At 42.3% G+C, this 26,573-nt stretch overlaps 2 protein-coding genes across 4 annotated transcripts in view; one reads left to right on the top strand and one right to left on the bottom strand.

Moving 5' to 3' along the window:
* The first annotated feature begins 662 nt into the window (after positions 1–662).
* Positions 663–9,710, top strand: ncoa5 (nuclear receptor coactivator 5). Of its 3 annotated transcripts, none has more exons than XM_084542813.1 (12): positions 663–763; positions 1,343–1,402; positions 2,698–2,966; positions 3,201–3,308; positions 4,065–4,128; positions 5,898–6,203; positions 6,287–6,408; positions 7,568–7,697; positions 7,881–8,083; positions 8,171–8,375; positions 8,548–8,639; positions 8,781–9,710. In XM_084542813.1, the coding sequence occupies exons 3-12, from the start codon at positions 2,798–2,800 to the stop codon at positions 9,353–9,355; spliced, it is 1,974 nt and encodes a 657-aa protein (XP_084398939.1). In that variant the 5' UTR covers positions 663–763; positions 1,343–1,402; positions 2,698–2,797; the 3' UTR covers positions 9,356–9,710. The 3 variants fall into 3 exon arrangements, with proteins under 3 accessions (XP_084398939.1, XP_084398937.1, XP_084398938.1); XM_084542811.1 differs by having other exon boundaries at positions 7,866–8,083; XM_084542812.1 differs by lacking the exons at positions 663–763; positions 1,343–1,402 and having other exon boundaries at positions 1,410–2,966; positions 7,866–8,083.
* Positions 9,711–15,930: 6,220 nt separating this feature from the next.
* slc12a5a (solute carrier family 12 member 5a) overlaps positions 15,931–26,573 on the bottom strand; it is a gene marked incomplete at both ends in the record, with an annotated part of 85,256 nt that continues 74,613 nt past the window's right edge. The window contains 17 exons of the mRNA XM_084543374.1: positions 15,931–16,022; positions 18,214–18,347; positions 18,559–18,573; positions 18,784–19,016; positions 19,948–20,073; positions 20,568–20,675; positions 21,428–21,559; positions 21,750–21,919; positions 22,426–22,621; positions 22,954–23,122; positions 23,420–23,524; positions 24,220–24,339; positions 24,435–24,533; positions 24,825–24,943; positions 25,067–25,241; positions 25,336–25,393; positions 26,357–26,455. Of these exons, the coding sequence (XP_084399500.1) occupies positions 15,931–16,022; positions 18,214–18,347; positions 18,559–18,573; positions 18,784–19,016; positions 19,948–20,073; positions 20,568–20,675; positions 21,428–21,559; positions 21,750–21,919; positions 22,426–22,621; positions 22,954–23,122; positions 23,420–23,524; positions 24,220–24,339; positions 24,435–24,533; positions 24,825–24,943; positions 25,067–25,241; positions 25,336–25,393; positions 26,357–26,455 (2,150 nt within the window). The remainder of the gene's footprint in view (positions 16,023–18,213; positions 18,348–18,558; positions 18,574–18,783; positions 19,017–19,947; positions 20,074–20,567; positions 20,676–21,427; positions 21,560–21,749; positions 21,920–22,425; positions 22,622–22,953; positions 23,123–23,419; positions 23,525–24,219; positions 24,340–24,434; positions 24,534–24,824; positions 24,944–25,066; positions 25,242–25,335; positions 25,394–26,356; positions 26,456–26,573) is intronic.

Below are 26,573 nucleotides of genomic sequence, written 5' to 3'. Positions count from 1 at the left end.
TGGAAAAACACAGACTCTCAACAACAGCTCATCTCAGTATACCAACAGCATATCAAAAATCTTTATCAACTGGCAAGGATAGAAAAATAGCCAAATAAGTGTGAGACAATGGTGAAGACAAATTGTGAGCCACATTATGGGGACAAGTGCTGCTGAGGGCACAGAATCTGTCATTGTAAAGCTGTAGAGATGGCACACACTGTGTCAGTGGATTGTTTACGAGCCACTATTGACAGAAAAAGGTTCTTGTCTTGCAGCACAAGTGCTTCCAGTTTCTGTGCACACTACCAGTTAGTGCATCTTTGACACACCCTTCTCCAGTTAGTTTAAACTATTTCTGAAATGGCATTTGAGAGACAGTAACAATATGACATTGTTTAAAATGACCTTTACGAAACTGTGTCAAGTAAATCCTGTTAAACATGTGGGAAACATAGAGAGTATAAAGATAATACAGTCTATGGTGGGAACCAAGAACACTTTGGCATATAGTCTCAGTGAAGACAACAAGTTTGAGCGTTGAAGGCATTACACATCATAAAGAAAAATGTGGAAGATGCCAAACAGGATTTTATTTTATTTTATTTTATTTTATTATTTCTACTTCCTGTTATAGATACTCTGGTACGGTAGGTGGCGATATGCATCTGCACTAAACCGAAAGAAGAAGAAGAGCGGATACGTTCGGGCTTTGTGAGCTTGTGAGCTTCCGCTTGTTTGTGGTCTTCTGCGGATGAAAACGGTGATAAAACATACATTGAAGGTAACTAAAATGTTGCATAGTCGCCCTGAATATAACAACATATACATTTTATCGTGTATCTCAATGTAGTTGGCAACGCAAATGCGAAATTGTCCGTTCGTTTGAAACGTTCCTTGCCACTAACGGTTAGCAGCTAACTGCCAACATTAACACAAATACGTGCAGCTACGCCACAATCGCGTAATCTAACGCATCGGGGAATTGCGTTGTAAAAGTGCAGCCAGCGTAATTTTAAGAGAAAATGCCCGTTTAATGTGTATAATTCAGTTGTGGTCGATTCAATGACGATGTGGAGCGCCATTTCCAACGCCACAGGCGATTTGAATGTAGTAGCCTCCATGTCGAACACGTTAGCTCGTTAGCTATGCAGCTAGCTCACACTTGCTCCATTAGCTAGCTCACGTAATGAAACAAGCTTTTACAGACTGAATTGCGTGCAATTGCGACTTGGCATGGACATGAAACCACCTTTGCCCACGTTTTCATTTGGTAATCAGAATGTGAAGCCAGATTTGAAGTAATTTAACTTTTGAGCTGTGTTAAGTACTTATTTTTTATTTTTTTCCCCCCTTGTTTCAGACGATTGGTTTTTCTAAATTATGGTGACACTGAATCCAGGGCATCCAGGTTCAAGCTAAGGTATGTAAGGGGCTGCTCCTTGAAAAGCAGTATGTAAATTCTCTCTATTCTGAATGTAATGTGCCTCTCTAATGTCAGTGTGTGCTGTTTAGGGCTTGGAACTGAAAACCTCTTAAGAGAAACTTAATTTCACTCAAATGACACGTGTGGATTTTGGCATTTTCAATGTGACAGTAAACCTGTGATTTAATTTCAAATGATGCGACTTTCCTCAAGATGACTGCACCATTTTAAGAGAAGAGGACTGTTTGAGCAGAAATTGCATTTTGAATTGTAGAAACCGCTTTTTGAGATCTGCCTGCGATTTCATTTCATTTCATTGTCGTCAGAGCAGCTTATTGCACCTGACGCTGTGCCAGTGACTTCACATTTGCACAACAGCCGGGCGTAACGTTTGGGATCTTATGTCGCGGAAAATATTTGCAACATCAGCTTTAATACAGAGAAATGCGTGCGCTCATTATCAACTTAAAATACACCTTTGTTGAAGAGACTAACCATCGATTGAAGCGACTGTGTTTCCTAATAACGCAGACAATAGAGCTACTTCCAGCACCACAGGACTTTATACATTTTCAAAGATTTCATCGGGCCGTGTCGCTTCAACGACTCATCCTGCTTCTTCAATTTTTTTAAAAACGCGTTTCTTGTCGTGGAAATTTTGCATACCATAAAGGGAAGCGCGGACTCAAGGAAGATGCTTCTATATGAAGTCACTGAGTAATCTCTATATATAACTGTTAACATATAATGACTGATTCATATATGGGCATAAAAGCTACCTCTCCGCCATTTGCCAGTTGTTTTGGTTTTCGCTATAATATGTAATCTGTGCCAAGTTAGACAGTTCGCCGCCTGTCGAAACGTGTGGACTTAAAGTATTAAAATGTTATCCGAAACTGATTTCTGTGGGTAGCTGAGGAGAACGTGTAGTTTCCGTAGTAGCTACCCTGCTGGAAAAGTGTTCATTTTTTTTCACATCATATGCAAGGACGGTTCACGTGCGGTACGGATATGAAATGCCAACTGTGAAGTAACCGTGCGCTGTCATTGTAAAACAACATCTTGTGGAAAAGAGCCCAAGAATGACAAAGGATGCGTCACCGAATTTGTGCGTAAAAATGTTCGGTAGAACTCGTGATTTAAGCGGCACTTCTTATTTCAAATATGACGCGTTTGGAAAATCAATATTTGCTTTGTCTGAACTTTGTGATTTTGGTTTGCAAATTTTGCTCCACTAAAACCCTTTTCTCCTTCCAAGGAGTTTGATCTCTTAACTTACTGACATGTTGCAGGATTGTGGACAATTTAAAGACGCTTAATAGAAAACAAACCAAACCCGTCAAGCATTTGAGACGCACGAAGAAAGAAACTGGTTAACCGTGGGATCGAGTCATGTCTCGCAGAAGAAGCCGCAGCTCATCACCAGGGCGTTATACACGGTCCTGCAGCAGTAATGACCCTAAAGATTTGGAAAGAAGAATTTTTGTTGGGAATTTGCCGACCTCCGACATGGAAAAGAAGGATTTGGAAGACCTGTTCAGCCCATACGGGAAGATAGTCGGTCAGTAAACGCAACATTTGCGATATGCCGGTTTTAATTCATGACAGTTTGATTCAAGGTGGTTGTCCCTGATTGTCACAGTTGTTAAAATATTAAAATGTATAACATTAACTTTAGCTCAGCGTTTTCATGAAATTCAAGAATGTTACATCTCATAATTTTTAAAGTGAGCAACTGGTGAGTATCCAAAATGTTCTTCAAAAGTTTGTGCCACTTAAAATATTCCTCTTCCAGGCGTATCCATGTTTCGTGGATTTGGATTTGTACAATTTGAACGCATTGAGGAAGCCGAAGCTGCAAAGGCGGCCCAAAAGGGTCGAATATATAAAGGTTATAAAATAGGTAAGCCTTGATTGCAAAAGGTGTGATTGTATGGCTACAAAGGATGCGTTGTTATTGGCAGCGTTGAGCGAACGATAAAAAGAAGCTAATGAAAGATGAAAGGGCAAATTTCTGTTAAAAGCCTTTGCATGAATGATGTACGCTGTCGTCAGTTTTTTGTTAATTTCATCATTAAAAATGCCAGCAAAGACAAACGAGCCAATACGCTTTTTTTTAATTATAAGTATAATGAAAGTGGACCATATTCTAGCCTTAACCAAACCCTGTGAGGATTGTATGATTACGTATAAACAGCGCAAATAAACAAATGAGACAAGTTCTGTAAAATCTCTGAAACTGCTTGTTTTATTTCCAACACTTCTTTGGAATTTCCTTCTGCGTGGACTCGTGTCATTTAAGAAGAGAACTCGCTTGGGGGTTTCTGACAAACCCAATTTCTGTGTGAAAATCTAATTTACACATTAAAGCGTTGCTACTTTCAAGCAAATATGAATGGAAGAAAAGAATTCCCTCCATTTTTTTTTTTTAGTTTTTTTTAGTTTTTTTTTTGCTCAAGCTAAACTCCATTCAACAGATCTGGCAACTCAATTTGCTGCATTTTGATCTTTCGCCCGTTATGGATTTTCAGATTTGGATCCTCCCGTTTCATTTGGATCGTGAAAATGTTGATGCGGCTGCTCGATTTTGCGTGATCAACAACATTAGCTGATCTACATGTCACTGTTATGTTCAACGTTTGGATTGATTTATTTTCAGATGTAAATATGGCAGTGGAGCGACGGCAACCTAAACCTCAATCCCAGCAGAGCCCTCCACGAAGGTAAAGTAACGCGAAATGGGTGTGAAGAAGTACCATCGCCTCTGAGGTGTCGGTAAAAAAAAAAAAAAAAAAAGCGTGTTTAACCTTTTCCTCACCAGTGGTGAAGTCCTCTTGATGGAAGCTGCTGCACCATTAGATGGATTTGTGATGGTTGATTGATAGTTATATATTTCAAATAAGTTTCAAATAAAGAAAAGAGACATGGATGTAATTTAAAGTGTCGTCTCAAAAGCTTCTCTTTTTTGTTCCTTCAGATTTCTTCTTTTAGCTAAAATCTGCTTTTTCCAGTGGAAACAAATGTCATGCTAGCCCCACACTCTTTCATATCCAGTTAACCATATTCTACAACAAGACCTTAAATTAGTTAAGTGTAAAATACCTGAAATTTAAATTTTTAAAAATTTTTTTATACTTCTCCTTGAAATCTAATAACCATGTTGAATGAATTTCCTTCCTTAAGGCGTCCTCAGAGCCCAACTCTTCCTTATTTTCATTTACCGTTCCCTGTGGCTTAATTCCTTAACACGCTACAACCTACAACTGCCGGTCAGTAGCATACTGCAAAACCGTCGCGTTACCTGCGTGTGCGTGAACGAGATCCTCAAAAGCTTTTCTCCATGCGGTTTCAGTGGTCAAAACTCAGCACATTTGCAGCACATTACCGATGTCGTCTTGGTATTTTGTGACAAACTGAAGGTTTAGCATTGAAACTTCTGTACTCCAGCACTTTAACCAGATCACATGACCACTTTGACAAAAGGTTTACCCACAGCTAAAAACATCCCATCACTAAGAATGTTATTTCTTGGGGTGGAGCGTGCAAATGACGTGTATGCAGCTGCATTTTATTTTGATCGTGATGCGCGGTGCCTGCTTCTGTGGTCCCTCTTATCCATCTCAACAATTGGTGCGTTGGTGTAGTCAAGTTATATTGCACTGCAGGGGAAGAGAAATGCTCTGCAGGTACAACAGGAAGCAGGAATGATGGGATGCTTATCGCTCATTACAATGCTCCGTTGTCACAACCATGTCAAATCAAGAAAGTCACCATTATGCTTCAGAGAAAGTGCAAACATAAGGAAAAGAAAATCGTTATGAAAGGTAACGAAAAAATGTATTGCAAAGGAGCAAACCAACTCTTTTCATGGTACTCTTTCAGCTGAAACTCTTTTTGGGCCCATTTGAGTTGGGTTCAAAAAATGTATTGAATTTGTATGTTGCGACTAGGAAGTGAATATCCTTCTAACCGCTTGACGGCCGTGATGAAAAAAACTTCATTACAATATAGGAAAAAAGTTAAACACTTACAGTAGAACCTGATTTAAAATCTCAATACTGGAATATTATTGAAAAAATTGGGGTTTTAAATCATTTTTGTGGTTTCATTTGGAGAATGGGAATGTGGTGTGCAGAAAACGTCACCGTACTGAGCTAACTGTTAAAAATACCACGTTGTTCCAGTACCAGCCATGGCACTCGCTCATTTTAGAGCTGGATTTGTGGTCAGTGAACCTCGTCGTTGGACGGTCTCTTTGAGACTAATCGGGATCACTTGGTGGATTCAAACTGCCTATGCCAACGGGAAAAACGCTCTCCGTTTCGCCGCTTTGGTTGTGCGAATACATTTTTAATTAAACACGACTTACAAAACCAGCTTTAGGCCTGTCCTCAGCAGTTGAGGACAGAAGTTTCTATCACCGTCTATAGTGTGTCCTAGGAAGCCTCATCTCATAACAGTTCTTGCACTAATTGACACAATTTTCTCCTAGGGCCCCATATAGCAGTTATGGGGACAGCAAAGAGCCCAGGCATCGGTCCCGTTCACCTGCTTACGGGCGTGACGGGCGTGAAGCGCGTGACGGGCGTGACGGGCGTGACAGTCGTGATGGACGTGACGGACGTGAAGCACGTGAAGCACGTGAGTCTCGGGACAGCCGCGATGGGAGGGATTCGGGTAGAGAGGTGAGGCCAAGTGGCCCCTCTCGCGACCCCTCTCGTGACCCCGACTACCGGTACCGCAGCACAGAGAGCAGAGAAAAGGACGCCAGAGGTGGCCCGAGGGATTCTGCGTACAGGTGACTAGCACAAAGCGGTTCAGATGGATTTTTTGCAGTTGAATGGTCATGAATGTGTCTGAACGTGAAATGTTTCCACGCAGCAGGGAGGACTATGACCGATACTACCGTGGTGGTAGTAGTGCAGATGACTTTTACCGGAGGAAGGATGAGCCCTACAGGGATCCTTATGGAGATCCCTGGAACGGACGCCGTGAACCCGAGGGTATGTGGACCATACAGTGTACATGTTCATATTTTAAAGTTAAAGGAACGGTATGTAAGAAATGTATTTCAATTAATCATAAAATGGCCCTGATATGTCACTAGACATGAAGAAATCATGTTCATTTCAAATACTTATATCACTGACAACAGTGGTCCGGTCAGGATATTGTCATTTAAAAGTGAAAGTTGCAGCCCTCAACTGATGTTGATGTTGTCATGTTGTGTTTTGGCCTGAGGCGCCACCCTCAAGCTATCTACTAACCACGAAGTCAGTAGAGTTTCGTCATCCGGGTTGCCAGCTCTGCTCTAGTTACCACAGCTGCAGCTACGAACGTGTCGGATAAAACATGTATAACGTATAACTAAGACCTCGTTAAGAATCCGAACTACGTCGTGACAAAGTCCGAAATAAAACAAGGATTTGTATAGGAGATGCCTTTGAAAGATGGAGACGGCTGAAAACGGAGAAGAATTTGAAGACAGACGCCAGCGTTGCTAATTTTCTCCTGGCTAACTTACTTGTACATAATGTAAATGGACATTTAAAATATTCACGACAGTCGAACAAAGTTATGCATGTTCGTGCAAAGTAACGTTACGTTAGCGCATACAGAGGAGGTGGGTCATCGAATTGAAAAGGTGAGGAATTGTTTGGGAAATAAAAACGGCGAGTCCTCATTGCTAACATTAGCAACGCATTATGAGCCCGTTTCTCTGTCATTATGCTGAAACGCCGAGGAAAACAACATTAGCACGTCGATTATGGCGATGTGAAACGTAATTGAGACGTATTGAGTAGCCTAACGTTACCTCGGTAACCTGGCAACCTCGAGTCAGGGGGGAGGTTGGAGGGGATACACCGTTCTACAGTATTTTGAAAGTGATTGCAGTACCAGTTTTGGCCACAATCTTACATACTGTTCCTTTAAGTTTGGTTGATCTGTGTCCTTAAGAAACTTAGAGTAGTAGAAGCTGCATCCAATTGTACATTAGTGTGTATTTGTTTTATAGGTAGTCGTGATTTTTCCTCATTATTTCCAACAAATATTAACAGCAAGTCACTAGCTATAGTTTTTCATTATATTTATATGAAAATGTAGTGAAATGGAGAAACTTATAATGATTTAAAAATCACTTCTGCCCCTCTCCATCTGTAGACGATCGTGCTCGACCAGAAGAGCGCCGGCGAAACGAACTGTATCGACAGTACTATGAAGAACTCCAGCGGCGCCACGACACCGAGCGTCCCGTCGACTGCTCTGTCATCGTCGTAAACAAGGCTCAAAAGTAGGTCCACTGTCTGTTCTGTTTGAGAACGGTGATGATCATTGATCACAAAAGTCACAGTAAATGCTCCACCGGTACGTGGCATGTTTTTATTTCATATGGCTCCTGTGTGTGTGTGTGTGCGCGTTTGTGTGCGCGTTTGTGTGCGCTTGTCTGTCTGTACTTCTGTTTCCATAACAACTGTAGGGAGTATGCTGAGACGGTCGGGCGGAAAGTCCGTGATCTAGGAATGGTGGTGGATCTGATCTTCCTCAACACAGAAGTGTCTCTCACCCAGGCGCTGGAGGATGTCGGCCGAGCCCGTACTCCCTTTGCCATCATCATTACCCAGCAGCACCAGGTCCACCGGTCCTGCACTGTCAACATCCTGTTTGGCACGCCACAAGGTAAACAGTATTGGATGGGTCATTTCTGGTCTTTTTTTTTAAATTATTATTATTTAAGCTGCTAATATTGTGCACCTATTTCTTTAGAACATAGAAACATGCCAATGCAGGACGCCATGATGCTTGTTGCCCACAACTATGACACCTACAAAGTTGAAAACCGTGAAAAGGAACGCGAGGAGATCGCCAGAAAAGCTGCCAAGATGGCAGACGATGTGTTGCTCAGGGAGCCGGACCGAGAGGGCCACCCCGTCTCTGTACTTACCAGCATCACACTGCTGTCTGAAAACAGGTACCAGGATTAGTGTCTTGAGACTTTGATAGATCTGTTGTGCAGCATCTGGAGTTAACTGATCCACATGTACAGGCTGAATGTTGTCATTAGATTCACCTTTTGTTTGCCACAGAGTTGCCTTACAGCCTTGATATAATGCTAACGATGTTTCATTCTGTTTGTTTTGTAGATTTGTAACCCCAGAGGAACTGGACAGTCTCATTGCGTACCTCAAGGATAAAAGAGCTCGGCTGGTACGAAGCACAGCGGATCCCCTTGCAGGTAAGCTTTTTTACTTTGAAGAGGTCTTGTTACTATACTCACATGCACATATGCACCTTGAATAACAATCGTATTGCTGTACTTCCTGTTGAATGAAGTGTTCAAAGAGCAGCACATCCTAACTAGTTATTCTCCTCTCAGCTTCAAGCCACGTTGGAGCTTCTGCAGCAGTACACCACGATATTCCACCCGCGGCTTCAGTGCTCCCTCCTTCGTCCCACACTACTCATCACACTGTTCACACCCCCACACAGCCAAGTCACCTGAGCCTACCAACAGGTTCTGGTGTCGCAGCTAACCCCAATCATCAGCAAGAGCTTCAGGCTAAGATCCTCAGTCTGTTTAACAGTGGCGCCGGGGCGTTGGCGAGTAGTGGAAGCCTTACCGCCGCCACCTCCCAGTCGCACTCCTACAGCTCTCCCTCCCAAAATGCATCCCGCCCAGCCATGCCTGGCACCCCTACAGCTGGATCCCAGGGCTATGGCGCCCCACCGGGCCGCATGCCATTAGCCCCGAGCACCCAGAGACCCGCTACCGCTGCTTCAGGCATCAATTTTGACAACCCAAGTGTCCAGAAAGCTCTCGACACGCTGATCCAGAGCGGCCCGTCTCTCAACCACCTGGTAAGTGCTGGGGCTTCTCAGCAGCCGCCCCCCAGGCCGGCGCCCGGCATGGGCCAGGTCCCGCCCATGTCCATGTATCCCCGACATTACTGAGAGGGAGAGGGGGAGCGTCACCTCTCCTGATTAGACACTGCATCCTTTTCTGTGCTTTGTATTTGTGGACCGTAGGGACGTTTTGTAAAAGCTTTTAACATTTTATTTTTTTTAATTCTTATTATTTGGATGATTGTTCAAACAACCCTATAATCCGTTTTTTCAACTGTTTCCCAGAAGATAGTCTTCTTACGAGTTAACGCTGAAGTTATGTATTACCTCCTGGATCCTGGTGACTCCTTAGTTCTTATCCAACTGTGGTTTGTTATGTTTTACAGTTTAGCACCGTGTCTTCTACTTTGTAACGCTGTTTTCATGTCAAAACAAGACGGGAATAAAAACTCGACACACAGTTGCTGTAATAAAATGGTATTGGTTTATTGCATTTTGTGCTGACAAATCTATAAAATGGAACGGGTATCGCCAGAAGCCATAGAGATAAGCATTTGAAATGCAAGATAAAACTACTTTTTTTCCTCTTTTTAAATGTACCATGAATCACGATAGAGAATAATACATGTCTGTTTTTTTTATTTTAGAATATTTAACTTACACTGACACAAAAAATAAACACCTCCACACTAACTGTATTTGATTTATTTACATGTAGCCCCCTCCCACCCGCGCCCACAACCACCCCCGCCCCCAGCAGTTAACAAGTGTACGCACACATACACACTCCCACAGAACTGAAAGGAACACACTACAGCTTTACCATAAGACCAGGAACAGTATCAAGGAAAAGTAATGAACCGTTCAGAATGAAAGAACATTTCCATATTTGTGAAATTTGATACAGGTGTGTCTTTGTGTGTACGCTGTATATATCGTCTACATCCGTTACAGTTTTCACGCATCCATACAAAATGTTTCCCACAAGTCCAGTGAATTAAACACACGTCGACAGTGGTCAGCTTCCTCTGACAGAGGCACAGGTTCTTAAATTATATTCATTTCGGGTAAACGAAAGGATAAATAGCGTTCGTGTCTGTCGGATTAAAGAAGCCGCAGGAGGCTAACTTAGCTTAGCATCAGGACTGGAAACAATTTGTTCAAATTAAATCTTCAATCATGTCTAATTCACAATACTTAACATATCAGATCTTGTTTAAATAACGCAAAAACAAAGTTATGAAACATTTTTTCCAGGTTCCAAACCAGATAATTTATTGTAACTTACTGACGCAGAGATTAAGTCGGCTAAAGAGCCATTTTTTGTCTTAGTATCGAATAAAAAAACGTGTTAATTAGTGGATTTTTTTTTTTTTTTTTTAACCTTTGCACAAATGATGGCTACTTGTTTCCAGTCTGTGCGCTACAGTTCTCGACAAGACGCCGCATTTCCCAAAATGTCGAACTTGTTCTTTAAAGCCTGTCTGAATAATTAGGAACACACTGACTATAACCACGGCTGGTGACAGAATAGAGGTACATCTACAGTGATAGACAGACAGCCTAACACTGCACTTTCAAGCAACTTCCATTAAAAACAAAATTTCTGAGGGGCAATACTTTGGCACGTCCAATGTTCTTTGAAACTATATATACATGTGTGTATATTTTTTTAATTAAACTGCTACAAATTCTTGTAAGAAGGTAAACACTTATCGTCTGCATCTAATTCACCGGAGCACACATTTTCACACTCATCTATGTAGTTAACTGAAATATACTTTGGTAATCGTTTCATCTGCAGATAAAATTTGACACAATGAGAGGACCTTGTCAACAGATCTACCATAAAAAATAGATTCTTGTACTAGAATACTCATCTCGGATACAATGATTGGCCAGTCCTAAGGAAAGAGAAAATATACTACTAGAAAGGAAAGTTTCTAACCGATAGAAACAAAATACTTGTATACCACAAACACCCAATATATTTTCAATACACCTTGTTCAGGGTAATTGCATGCATGCACTGAGTTACACAACATAACTGGAATGGGGCTCTGCTTGCACTGCATGGATAGCCACTTGGGTTTTTTTCCTCATCTGACTCCCAGAGAGAGATCGACTGTTTGAAACGTTAGTGCAGCTGTTTGTATCACCTCAGGCACGTCTATCTGATGCTTCTGTAAGGATAAACTGAACGGGTACGATGTTGTTCCAGCTACAGACTGCATGCCCTCTCTGCAGTAATCTGGGATTTGTTCTGTATTTCTCTGTTGGTGTCTTAAAAGGACAGCCTCCTCAACCCGGTAACAGATGTGTTTCAGAGCCCTTAATATCCATTTAAGGATGGAGACTGAGTAATGATCACCGGCAAGTTTGTCTCATGCTACAGTTGTGCAGGCGAAGATTCTGATCGAAATCACGGATCAGTTTGGTGGGAGAGGGGGGGTGTGCTGGTTTCTAAGTCGACTATCTCTTGTGGTCTAAGCAGAGCCTGTACCAGGATTGGAAGCGCGAGTTTTATATTCTTTGATCATTTTTCAGAATTATACTGCAATCACATTTAAAATACAGAGCTGGGGTGGATTTTGTGGCTGGGATGGAGGAGACCAGAGGGCAGATAGGGGTGAGGAGAAGGGTCGGAGGGGGGATTCTGGGAAGGCTCACCTCACAGATTGAGTGACAAGCACTATAAATTTAACAGTTACGATTATTCTTTTAAAGAAGTTTGGCAAGAGAAAGGAAAGACTGTGATGCATGCTTAAAATGTCCAAGAAAATGCGCAAACGATGTGAACGAAATCGGCAGGTGGGTCTTGGGATTACTGCAGTTCACAACTGCAAGGTGACGGGCCTTGAACCTATTTCATAGTCTGAGCTGTCAGACGGCCACAGCTGGCTGTAATACACTCTAGTGCCTCCAGAGATCACTGTGGGATAGAGTCTGTGCAGAGCGGGTCGGCTCTTTATCGACCCTCCGGCTCCTGCAGACTGATCCTGTCACAGAGTGCCCCCCTCAGTGTTAAAGTGCTTTGCTTTGCTGCCTCAGCCACATTTGGGTTGAACACTTTAGATTTTATGGTCCAGAAGACCTGGTGACAAACATTTTGATAAAGTAAGTGACTGCTTCACACCTCCAGGTATTCATAGAAAATTAAAGAAAAAAAAAAAAAACACAACAGTGACAAAATAAATAAATGATAGTATTTTTTTTTTTTAGAGCAATGCCAGAACAATATTGCACATAATCTTACAAAACTCTAAGACTTTGTCCACAGTGATAGAACAGTGTACAACAAAAGACAACACTAGTAGGTTACAGTGTCTCTGACTTAAGTGATAAATATATTTACAAAGGTGAAATGACCATCCCTAAGGCCCATCTATTCGCAAACTCAAAATCTCCTATTACGTTACGTAAGACTATTTGAGCAAATATAACAAGTAACAATATAGTGAACTCATACTTTTTCTTATTATTTTTTTTGCAAAAGACTTGTTTTCAAGGTCTGACATTGCCGCCGAGCGCACGGCAACACTCCTGAGTTCTCAAAAAAACTCCAACTCGTCGAGAAACATTTTGGCCACCTCCTCCCTCCGCTCTGCACCTTGAACTTTTAAGTCATCACTATAGAAACCACTAAAAAAAACAAAGAAAAAAACAAATATTGCCACATAGTACCATGCAAACAGCAATTATAAAACATTTAGAATTCGATAAAGAAATACATTTCCAATAAACCTCTCCAATAAACATCAGATATTCTTTTCTTTTTGAATAAATTTAAAAGGCTCAGTTGATGCAGGCAATGTTGTAGAGACAATCCCAAAAAGTAACCGTGTTCCTCAAAACAACCCCAAACATCTTTGAAAACTAGGAGTGGCTGCTTGTTAAGTGTCGCAGGTGTCAAAGGTAGCTGTGTTTAAAAATTTGCAAACATTTATCAAATGAACCAGAAGTATTCGGCGTTTTTGAACCTTTTGGCAATTACACTACGCGCGCTAAAAACTTCTTACCTTAAAATTTGTTCACTTTACTCGAGGGATTTAAGAGGAGTAGTAGTTTTTTTTTTTTTTTAAAGAGAACAAAAGGGTGCAGGATTTGCCCTCATTTTTTTTGTTGTTTTGTTTTTTTTTTTTAATATTGCATCAAGGTATTCAGTGTAGTTTTCTACTAAAACAGAAACCCTGTCCAGAGATCACAGGCCAAATGTGTACAGGTACAGCCTTGTCTTGTTAGATCACCACCACCGCCACCGCTGATATGTATGTCTATACCCTTTTTCACTTTTTCTTTAATGTTAAATTTTTAGTCATCTCTATTTACAGTACAAATAAATCTATAGATACTAGCAGCATTCACAACGTATGATCCGACATTCAAGCAACACTAAAAACATTTAATACTGTTTTTTTTTTAAATAGTTCTATAAACTAATTTGTTTCGCTTCCCTATATTGTATATACTGTATATATATACGTGTTTATTTATATTTCTACTACAAGTGCAAATGACCAAAAAACAGTTTCTTCAAGAAAAGAAACAGGAATAATCAAACGTAAAGTGACAGCTGTCCTTGGTCAGAGTGAGATGGTTCTGGATCTTATAAGACTTACGAAATCTACATATACAAAATATATGTGTAAAAAAATAAATAACATGAATCACATGAGTCCGGATTTCAGCTATTGCACATCCCTTCCGAAGATGCACTTTTCAAACCTAAGCATGATTTTGCTCACGAGTCATTCAGTCGGGGACACGTGTGGCTCAAACCTCAGTCAGTCTAGAGGATAGAAAATCTCACTGGAGAGTCTACTGCATAGAGTTCATTCTTGCGGACAAAGCGGGTTTGGCAGCTACAGAAGCCATTGTCCTCTATAAACCCTATAAACAAGTAACATGATACATGTTCAAAATCTCTCCTGGCTGGATACGACAACCGGAGGGGCTGAACCTGTATTCTTTAATCATCTATAGGGCGACTTTCCAACTACAGTGTCGTCATCATACTAGTTTCATGTAGACACCTCAGCGAACTTGTTCTCTCTGATTTGAATCAACAGAATTTAGATTTTCCCCTATTTGGAAAACACGTAGATATGGCACGTTGAATGGATCTGAATTTGGCAAAAAACAATGATATAGCTTTGAGTGACAATCAAAAATCATAGACAACTATTTTATCATTACGTGTAACTTCTGCCTATAAACATAAATACATATCTGTTCTCTAGATGAAAAAATAACATTTAGTAATATCATTATTATTATTATTGTTTTTTAAATATTTTAATGAACTTGATGAAATCATCAAAATTTCACTCGTTTGCACAGTGGTGGACAGTGCAGGTGCAGTGCTTTGTTGAGGTTACAATGACGGTTACCATAGTGACAGGAGCCTATGCCATCCAATAAATAAATCCAATAAATAAATAAATAAATTAATATGTAGTTTTTTTTAAAAACAGCATTTTTGAGCTGTCCCTCCGAGCGAAGGAGCGTTTTCTCTCCACTAGAAGCTTTTTAGTATGTCACAAAAATACTACACTCATACTGAACAACGCGTCAGAGCTTGTACATTATTTACAGTGATCCACACAAGGGTTCGAGGGGTGCTGGCGATGATAATCTCCTCGGGGGGCGTTGTACTGTCACCCCACTCCGCTGACATACCAGCCTTCAGCTAGTAAACGCACTATTCACAGTTTAATTACGTGTCAATCTCTACAAACTAAGCTATCCTTGTATTTTTTTTTTTGTTTTTTGGCACTAACAGTGGCCACAGGGATAAACAGCCACTAAGAAATGAGTTGAAAGGAAGGTAGGTGGAAAGACAGCGCAGTGGCAAATCAAGTAAAGTAGAAACACACACAGTTGTAAGGATGTCGTGCGAACGTGGTGATCAGGTTAAAGATAATACTGCAGGTTGGATCCACATGCCCGTTTCGGTCTTCTTCGACTATCAATGTGAATTTCACAGTCCATACTTAACAACTATATTGTACTCCTTCCTCCAGCTGGTGGTCCTGATCGTGAGTAACAGGAGTCTTTTGCCTTTGAACGAGCATTCGCATCAGAGACAACAGGCTGGAACGCTGTGGGAGGTGTCCGATCACCACGAGGGAACTTAACAGACAATCCTACATTGAGCTCATTTCAGCTGGCTCTCGTTCTTTTAGCGCAGAAGCCGCGTCTATGCCACACTTGTGTTCGGAAAAAAAATTTAATTAAATTAAAACAAAGACACACACATATACATGCATGTGCACTCACACCTCAGCAAACAACCCACGCCCATCACCACCACCACCACCTCCTGACCGAGCTACTACAGTAGATTACAGACCAGCAAAGGAAATAAAAAGTTTCTTTAAGAACAAATCTAGAAAGCATCTAATTTAGTCTAGAGCCTACAATAGTCATAGGAGCTTATTGGACTAGAGTGAAAGGTTTAGTAGCTGAAAGTGTTACACTGCTCATCGGTCTGCTGGGGATGGAGCTGAGGGTGAGGTGCTAAGCTGAGCCGGGCCGTTGGTTGGGCGTGAGAGGACTATCTCGTAGAAATAAACGGTAAGGACAACATGATAATGAAGCAGCGTCGATGAGGTGGTGGGAGTACGGCGGACACGGGAACAGGACTGAGGGAGGGGTGGTGACGGGGGGAGGGGGCTGCTTTTTCAGGAGTAGATGGTGATGACCTCGCGGCCGCCTCCACGGACCAGGAGGACCCGGTTGAGGCCCTCAGTGAGAACCTCGAGGAACTCCATGTCTGGGAGCGAAACGGTTAAAGAAACTGGAGGAAAAGTATGCAGCACAAGCAGTTCAGAAAAATGTATAGAAATGCCATTTTTACACATCATATAACCCATACGGACGGAAGTGAGTGTATGATATTAGAACTATTAGCAAATCTATTGAAAATCAAAACCCAAAAAGACATACATTGCCGAAGAACCTATTGATATCCTGCTAATAGGTGAATTGTTGCCCAAGTCTCAGGTTGCCTCGCTCTGCAACAGGTTTTCTTCAAGGACCTTTCTGTATCTGGTGGCATCCACCCTTATAGTATGATGCTGCCACCACCGTGTTTCATGGTAGCATCCAGCTGATGAGCAGTGGCTGCCGGACATAGCGCTTTGAGTTCTGCCCACAGAGTTACGTTTGTGTCATCAGATAATCTTTTGCTCTCTTATGCTCTCAAGAGTCCTCTCAACGAAGCTTTGGCAAAAATTCAATAAGGAATATCTGCCCCCCTCACGATCTGGGCCGTCGCTGTATTTCGTCATCTCTTCCATTTTCACTGCTACCATCCAATGAACTATTTGCCCCCCTTCTTCCTGCCAACTTCTTCTTCTCCACCACCTCCACATTCATGTTTTGTCAGTAAATATCCAATCTTGATCCATACTTGATCTCTCCTTGTTGAAATACAGTTCGGCAAACTCTAAACAGGTTGTGCCTTTTACTCAGAGTGGCTTCCGCCTATCTGCTCCACCATGAAGGCCTGACTGACGAGGAGCTGTTGAAGGGGCTCGCTCTTCCAGTGAGTGCTTCCATCTCTGCCCTGTTACAGTGACTGCTGGGTTCTTGGTCACCTACATAACCATGGCCCAATTATCGAGGGCACTTGTGCTTCTGGGAACACTTGAAGCTTTAGAGACGCTTTTAAAACCTTGCACTCGCCCTGCCTACAGTGCGCCTCACCGCTATTTTATCTGCCGAGAGTTTCCTGGACGTCACGGTTTGGTGCCGTGACATTCAGTGTGAATTTTTGGGATCTCATTAGGCAGTTGTGAGCTTTTCCACACGTTGTCTAATCCATTTACCACAATAGGATTCGGATCAAGTTCTCGGCATATCACAATGATAATTAAAGCAGGACGCTGTAAAGCAGGGGTCTTCAGTGTTTTCTAGGCCAAGGACCTCCAAACTGATGGAGAGATGGAGCGGGGACCCCCTACTTACGTATATGTGTATTTAAAGACATTTCAATTTATGAAAAAAAAAATTTCGAGACCCCTCTGCGGTACCTCCGCGGACCTCCTAGGGTTCGCGGACCCCCTGTTGAAGACCTCTGCTGTAAAGGGTTTGAACTTTAGAGTTGAACTTGAATAAATGATTGCATACTAAGTAAATCAACACTGGCATTAATTTGGAGATACTATCAATTAGTCCTAATGTTGTGTTAGCACAGAAAACATTTTAGAAGCACTTCTCACTCGCCCGTCACTCAAAAAGAGGTCCAGTTGCTCCACTCAAGCACTTTGGATTATCATGACCCAAATGACTGAGAATATACGCACTTACAGTCTGCTTACAAATCCTAATTAGTTTTTTGTCTCCGTGGACGTTTTACAGATATTTTCTGATAACAAATCACAGAGCTATTCCCGAAACCGAGCCAATTAACTTACCATTTACTGCTGAAACACAAAATCCTGATTTATTGCTGGAGTAAGAAAGAGCCTGGAGGCCTAAACTGATTTGATTGTATTGGTAAAGCTCCATTTTTCTTTCCACACCACCTAAATGTCAGTTCATGCTTGTATTTGTAGGTCAGTATGACTCTGCGGCACTGCAATTGAATGCAGACTGAATGACAATTTGAAACCGATGTACAATTTGATATTAACCTTTGTATAAATCTTACTATTCACTAAAGGGTCATATTAGTAACATAAAGCTTTGCTCTTTCTTTGTCAAAAACTATTAACTAATACAGACTGATTCAACTGCCTTTTAGACTTCCAGCTTTAAATTTTGAATCAGAAAAATTGGTGGTATCCTGAACTGCAGTTATACCATAATAAGATTTTCAAGTTAATACCCGAGACACAAGCAGTGTCAGGGTCACAGTGTACAGTGTCATAGATAATTGCGTTCTGAAAGGAGGGCGGAACGGTCACTAACATATTAGAAACTCTACTGGGGACACCTGCTTCTGTCCTTGTGAAGGATACAGTTCTCATCACCTGTCCGGTTCTTGGGTGGCCCCGGCATGTTGAGGAGGACTAGCTTGGCCTCTGAGGACTTTTTTATAATGACTTCATTCAGCCTGAGTGCTGTGTGCATGCGTCGCACATTGGACTGGTTCCTGAATGAAGACAGGGCAAAAAACAAAGCGGTCAAACTGCATTAATACGTCCCTAGGTGCGCAGGTGTCAAAGATTTTTGTGATGGCAGGAGGTGATAGAGATGACAGATGCACATTTACGCATTTTTCGACAGTCTTCATCTGCTCACGTGGCTGATTGGTGTAAGACATGAATGGACTGAATGAGGTTTGTATGGACTTTAGTACTTACAGGTTCTCCCACTCACTGCAGCATGGCAAGGAGAGAAACACATCATTATCAGTACAAATAGTAAACCGTGTATCTCCTTCTGCAAACACGCCTAATATCTTGTGTTTTCTTGTGACTTCTTGTGGTGGTATGTTGTTGAGATTGCGTGGTACTTTTAGTCAGAAACAAGAAGGTAGTTCATCTTTACAACACCTAAAGGTTCAATGAGCATCGCAAAGCACTCACGGCTTCATGTTGAAGATGTCTTTGATGCCCACTGGTGTGGCTGCTCCTGGCGGCTTGGCCGGCTCGCCATCACACTTCTCAGTCCAGGTCATCTGGACCTGCGCCCCGGGGCTCTGAACCCCCTCGGCGGGAGTCAGCGGGGTGGCTGGGGTTTCAGGGCTGGCCGGAGTGGTGTTGTCATGGATGAGCTGAACCTGAGCAGGGGGGGACACAGGGGGAGAGGCCGACTTTGACTATGAGACGAGAGGAAAAGAGGACGGATGTGGATTTACATGTACATTACATGAAAGAGTCACAGTTGAGGTGGAAATGTAGGAATGCAGGTAAAGTCACAGAGAGCCACAGTGTTTGAGAGAGGGAGAGGAAGAACAAGTGTGATTAAGCAGCCTTATGTCTACAGTACCACGGTTGTGTGTCAGTTACAGCATTTCAATATTATGAAGTACTTTACCTTAAACTGAGAATCCTGCTCGAGCTTAAGAAGACAGTTTAAACAGAAAACCACAAAGACCACACAGGGACCATTCCTCCTGATCTAATCTGGGCTCAACGTTTGGGAAAGCAAACACTGAAATGGTTGAGACCTCATGATATCAATCACATATCTCAATGGCAAATATGACGTTACCATCAGCTGCTGCTTTTCTTAGCTTAGCATGTCTAGCTAGCGTGGCTCAATCCAGTGGATATGATCTAAAGAAGGTGCAGATCTGTGTAAAGAAATAGTTCAGCATCACTTTTAATTTTACATTTTGATTTTGTGTGCATTAAACAGAAGATTAGACTTTCAATTTAACAGCACCACAAACTACAACGTTTAAAATGATCACAGTTGAATTACCACCTTTCTTACGCTGTTGCAGTCATGAAGGTGGAAACTAATGCAGGACTGTTGTATCAAAATGCATTTGTTTTCACTTGACTACCTAACGTTTTGGCAAGTGAGTGCGGTTGTATGGTATTTACTTGTTTTAGTTCTCCTTTAGTTTGTATTGTGATGTTATCCAGTTAGTTTATCATGTTAAAAACACACAACGCCCCTGGATGGTTGTTTTCATTTCCTTGCTCGTTCTGGACGTATTTTCTTCTTGCTGCAGCCTCGTAAGACAAACTTTACACTCCACAAGAAGATCAGATGTGCTCTAGTGTAAAACTTGATCCCACCTCTTCTTCGGGCTTCTCCTCCTTGCTGGCTACGGGTGGGTCCTCGGATACACTCAGCTGGGTGGTCACAGCGGCTGGGTTCTTGCGGCGGATAGACCCACGGGATGAATCGGTGATGCTCTGGATCTGTTGTTGCACAGATGAGAGGAGAGATTAGACACAGAGACATTTGTTCGATATTTGTGAGAAGCAGGGCAGGTCAGAGATTTTGATTTACATTTATTTACCATATATCATAGTAAAAACTGAAGAGAATTCCTCTGCGGTTATTAAATTTATTGATCTGCGGACTCAAGCAACGCATGCGTTTAACCAAGGACCTGATGGAGACACTAATAGTAACATAAAGATCAATATCTTTTTTTGTTTGTCTCTGTCAACCATGCTGTCAAACACAAAAGCAAAGCAGCTGCAACTGTGGCTGTAGCGAGCGCTGATAGAGAGGATGAATATGCTGTCCTACTGCTCTAATTTAACGGTAGATATGCTTTTGTCCGGAAGGGCTTATGTGTCATGTCAGGTCAAATCAAGCCAAGCCATACCAAGTTGGCCTGTCAAGTCATGTCACGTTAATGGGCGCGTCTTCGAGTGTCCTTCAAAACTTTGAAAACCTTCCATACCTCTCTCTCACGCTCAGTCTTGGTCAGGTTGATCTGCTTGAGCATCTGCGATCGTTGTTCCATCACCAGAGTCTTCTCGTAAGTGTAGGCGGAGATGTCACTGTCATGCTATGAAAAGGTTAAAGCAGCGGTTATTTTTGGGAGGGTGTTTTTTTTCTTTTTGCATTTCGCAGTATATTTATTGACAAATTCCTCCTGTGTAATGCTGTTCCCATCTATGGTGCCTCCTCTGTTGACGCCCAGAAACAGATGCAGTCCCCAGGTGCATCTTTTCTCCAAACAAGGAGAAGTTTCACCTGGCGAGGGGAAAGGCTGAGGTACGCTCGAAACAAACGACTTTGCTGAGACTTTCAGACAGCTTTTCCTTGAAAATATTCATGGTGTGACGTTTAGTTATACACGTGAAAACTGAAAGTAATTTGGTGAAGAATTAAAAATCACCTTGAGAGATTTAATTAAAATCCCGGCCCAGTTTTCGACCTCTGCACACCTGTACACTCACTTTGAGCAGTGTGATGGAAGAGACACTGTTTCTGAAAGCAACATACTGATGCCTTAACAATCTGTATTTCACTCTGCAGCTCACATCTTTCAGTAGGTTTCAGAAGTGCAGTGATGACGGCAGTCGTGCATCCTCATTGCTTTGCTGCCTGTAAACAATGCTGTAGAAGTAGTCATGTTTACTGGAGCAAACAGCCGAGCCCCGAGGCATCGTTAGGTTTTCTGATTATGTAGCCGTCTAAGTGATGCTGACATTAATTTAGAAATGTTCTTTTATAAGATATTTACAGTATAGTTTTTCTTACATAAATGTGACAATAGATATTTAAAAGAGTCAGCCCGGCCTTGAGAAAACTCACCATTTCAACAACTTCAACCATTGCGTCGATACGGAGGTGATACAGGAATGTGGTCAGGTCCTTCTTCATCTGGATGCTGTTGTCGTCCATCTGGGCCACAGTGAAGATGCGCATCTTGCACTTCCTCCAAACCTAAAGGACAGAAACGTAACTTCTTACATACTCTTGTTGTTGCGTTGATCTCTTAAAACTATATGTAGATTTTTACTGTAAATCATTTTATGACTGTAAATCTTTTATTAGAGGAGCAATCTGGATCTGACAGTAGTGTACTATCTGTTCAAGCTTTTTTTGTTTGTACTAAAAAACTATTTCACAGTACCTTGTGCTGTCGGAGAAGGAAGGGCAGCAGCATCAGCATGCCTCCATCGTGCACGATCCACCACACGTCGATGTGACCCTCGGTGAAGCGTTCGCCATTGGATGGGAACGCCGCGATGTTCTTTGGGACCAGCAGAGCCAGGTGAGCTGCAGTGGTTTCTCTTACCAACTCTGGAGAACGGACAGATACACAGAGAAGATGAGTTAGCTGTACCACATTTAACAGAGGTTTTATTATATCTCCATTTTAAGGTGTTTTGAATGTGTTTTTTTTTTTTCCGGCTGTGGCTGAACTCAGTGGGACGTTTCCAAAGGTTTTATAAGTTTGTTTGTCTTGACCACAGTTTGTATTACAAGTGAATTATTCTGTTCTGCTTCCTTCTTATTTTTAATTGTGTTTACTATATCACAGACTCCCCCCACCCACAAAGAGGCAGGATAAGCTACTCAAAATCTGGAGCTCATAGGGATTTTGGCATGCTGAGATGCACCAGCTGGACACAAATATAGCTTGAAATCAGCAGCAGTTTTGGTTGAAGTAAAGAGTCTTTGAGCACCGTGCCATTTGTCCGCCTGAATATTTGCCAGAGGCGGCTTCTAAGCAGAAGACAGAATACTTTTGGGTTTCAGCCGTGTGGGATGTGATTTTCAGTTACATTTCCTTCCCAGCAACCCACCAACAAAGTTCCTCCAGGTCTGGTGCTCATCTCCTTGCTTCCAGTTGCGTGGCCAGGAGACTAACACAGCGTTATGCTTCAGGCCTCCCAGACCACTGGCCTGGAGCAGATGGGATGTAGCGTCACGCAGGTTTGAGGACACAGTCACCTGGCAGAAGCCCTTCACTTTCTCGGTCTCCATCAGTTTACGCAGCGCCTAGGAAGGCAGGACGGAGAAAATGACTGTTACCAGAGTACAAAGAAGCTTGATCACTGTCAAACATTCATAAAATCCACTTGATCACATTTATAATTCTGCTTTGACTGTGTTTAGAGGACCACATTAACAATGACACATTTGGATTTACGGGATTTTTCATAATAAAAAATTAAGCTTCAGTGACATTCATGCAGCATTCTTTTCAACATGAATTAAACATTTTGAGTCTGCTGAAATAATTCATTGTGCCGCACACAGCATTAATATGTTATGGTGTCCTGGGAATCTGACTGTTCCAGGCACTCATTAGACGGTGTAAGACTCCCCACCTGCTCTGCACGCTGACTCTGGTCGTAGTTCTCCAGGTAAGTGCCCACTAGAGCCGTCCCAACGATGGTTAGACCCTTGCCTGCCTTCATCTGGTTGGTCAGAGACAGCAGACGAGGCTGCTCCACATTTTGCTCTGCATCTGTACTGACCAGAACCAGCAGCTGTGGCCTGAAGAGAGGAGAGAAAGTGAAAGTACAGAGCAGAAAAGGGTGAGGCAATTAAGACAGAAAAGTGCAAGGAGAGGGATGAAGAGTCAAATAAAGCCACGGAGAAAGAAATGGCCAAGTTCTTGTTTGAAAAAAAGAGAAATAGAGCAGGAAATTAATATGAATTCACTACAGCCGTGACAAGACGGATATGAAGGATCATATTTGTGGAGAGACTGAGCATGCACACACATGTTGTTAATTTCTATGTTAATGAGCGTCATGATAAAGCGACACAGAGCGTGTGGGTGTGTCATACCTCCAGTTCTTAGTGTGCGGGGGACCTTCCTCCAGCCGCATGAGAGCGTAGCGTGCAGCGCTCAGAGACAGACCTCGTATCCCATCGCCCCACTCTTTCTCCGCACTGTGACACAGAGACGCGCCGATCAATACTTGTCAGTCAAAATGTGAACAACAGCTTTGAGGCTTTATTCTGAATTTAATAAGCGACAGTGATACAGCCAGCAAACTCAAACAAACCCACTTTTAGATGACGGTTTGACATAATGCAATGTGATTAAATATCATCACTGTATGTAAATGTCACTCACCACAGGGAGTCACAGCACTTACACGCTCAGAGTGCATGGCTCCTTACTACTCCTTTATAAACATGAATTGAATGGTGAACATGCCTAACAGGCACAGACCCACGGGCCCAAGAGGTCAGGGGCCAATTGAGATGCAGCCACCGTTAGAAATTACATTAATGTTTATAGTCGGAAAGTCAAAGAGCTCAGTTAAAAACAAGGAGACTTTGGATTTCTAATGCTGGTGAGAGTCTGTTAATAATAAATATCTGCCAAATTCTCCGTATTTTACTTATTAAACCTGCACAGTAACATTTAATCACAATATACTAAGCGGTCTGTCAGAAATTACTTGTCTCATTCGACAGGATGTGGCAAGAACTCAAGTAACTAAAAGCAAGAAAACACTAACGTCCATTTAAAGCTCTGACGCAGAATGACCAGTGGTGGTAAATTGAAAACATCACACATACAATACAGTACACACACCAGTGAATCCAATCATCTCCTGCGGTTGCGTTGCACTCACCCTGCAAACTCGATATACTTGTAGATGGAGCCAGCAATTACCATGGCAACAATGGCATAGTACCAGGAGCAGAGGAACATAAGAGTGAGACACAAGCTCATCCCCAGGAAGGACAGAGCCCTATAGAGAGGGACAGACACACGTTTTAAAACGGGAGCCTGGTTTTGAAATACAACAGATCAGCTGCTGTTTTTCTCCGCAGCTGCTCAACTGACCAGTGGTAGAACTTGAAGCGCGGTCTCCAGTTTGGAGTCCTCAGCAGCGTCTGGAGGGCACAGGCCAGATTCACAAACATGTAGCACATCAGGAAGAACCTGCAGGACACACACAAACACGCACATAAAACTCAGTCTAAAGCACAGCAATTCTTATGTACTGCATTAACACTGAGTGATTTCACCAAATGCTGTGTTAATATCTGTTACTTTAAGTGATATCTGTGAGCAGAAAAGTGGTCTGTCCTTCTGTGTGATGAGCTACACCCTGAGCCCATAACATTTGGCATGTGCATCATTTAAAAAATAGCAGGGTACTGGCTGCTCTGAAATCTCCCACTGTTGATTTTGAAAATGGCAATAAATTAGAGCGCTTGTTTCAGTTCTCACATGGAGAGGATGGGAGCCACTGCATCCAGCGAGGCAATGAGGATGCCGCTCTCACAGATACAAGCTGTCAGCAGGAGGGACCATGTGGGTTCTCCATTGGCCTTCCCATGGCCAAAAATCTGGAGGGGTAACACAGAAAACACACTGACACCACAGCTACTTAGGAGTATGTCTGCATGAAGAGCATACGCCAAGTAATTGCATTATGACAATATACAGTGTGAAAATAAGAACAGACTGACCCGAAGGGCAGGCACGATGCCATCCTTGGCGATGGCCTGCAGGAGACGAGGAGCTCCCGTCAAGCTCTGAAGGCCCGCCCCGCAGGTGGAGAAGAACGAGCCAATCACGATCACCCATGGTGATGGCCAAGCCAACGTGCCAATCACCAAGTTCCCGTGGACGCCCTCTCCGAACCTAAAGGAGGTTTAAAGGGTGACTGGCATATTACAAACGTCTTTAATCTTTATTAAAGTCGAGAGTCGTGGCGGCTGAAAAACAATAGACTTACTTGTCCCTGAGGACCACACCCTCGATGCAGGCACCAAACAGAAACACACTGGACATGTCTGAGCAGTTGTAGATCAGGAAAGTAAAATTCTTTAACAGAAATTAGTGGATATTTAATAACTGTTCAGCCAGGTTGAATATTTTAATACTTACTGAGTGACAGGACCCAATTATAAAATTAATAAACCTCTCCTTCTGAGGATCTACTTAATTACCTGATTAACCAGTTAACTATATTTGCTGAGAAAATGCATCCGTCGATTTTGTTTAGAATAATACCAACGGTCAGTGACATTGTAAATAATATCCTTCAGCTTTATTAACTCGTGACTGCACAGGCAACCCAGTGATGCGATTAGAAGTCCTAATCAAATTGTGCAGATTCTGAGCTGATTACTCAGAGAAATACTGGAATTTATTCAAGATGGCTGCTTCAGCGGTGGAGACCTACAGTATATCGCATGTTGAAGAGCATGTATAGAAGACACCTGGTCAGTAACTCCACAACAAAAAAAAATATTACATAAATTAAAAAAGAAAATCAGCTGACTTAGAAACAGTGGCACTAATATGACTCAGAAGCCGTGTCACCACCATTTAAATAAAAAAAAAAAAAAAGACTCCCATCAGTGATACCGACATGTCAGTTGTAAAAATTAGGCCGGTACTGTAGCATGGTATGGCCTTTCAGAATTTAAAAGGCTGACCTTTGATTACTTTAATTATGAGGCTCCCTGCAGTCCAATCAGTGGGGTTTGCATCAGCAGAGAAAGCATCCTGAGGAGTTCGGTTAAAATCTAAACTTTTTTAGACTTGACCTTTACTTCCAGTGTCCTTTGTGAACTGATGCCAGTAGATCCTTTTCAAATATCACTACAAATTAATGTATTACCCCAACAACTCTTGTGAAAATGAGGCCCGAAACATAATATTTCACATGAATGATGGCTATTTAAAACGGTTCAGACTAGATTTGTGCAGTGGCTTGTGTTTTCCTGAGGAGGGCAGTAGTGAGAGGATACAGACAGTGGAGGTGGTGGTGATGGCAGCAATGGTTCCAATGGGGATGGACTTCTGGGCGTCACGCAGGTCTCCGGAGCGGTTGGATCCAGCCATGATTCCTGAAGAGATAGATGGGAGGAAGTTAGTATTACACAGAAGTGTCTGTCATTGTGACCGAGGCCAGGAATGTCACAGAGATCTAATTTACTAAGTAATTAAATAAATAAAAACTTCAGG

Source organism: Chelon labrosus (genome assembly GCF_963514085.1).
Source record: "Chelon labrosus genome assembly, chromosome: 4".
NCBI lineage: Eukaryota > Metazoa > Chordata > Actinopteri > Mugiliformes > Mugilidae > Chelon > Chelon labrosus.
This window is presented reverse-complemented; position numbering and strand designations above follow the sequence as displayed.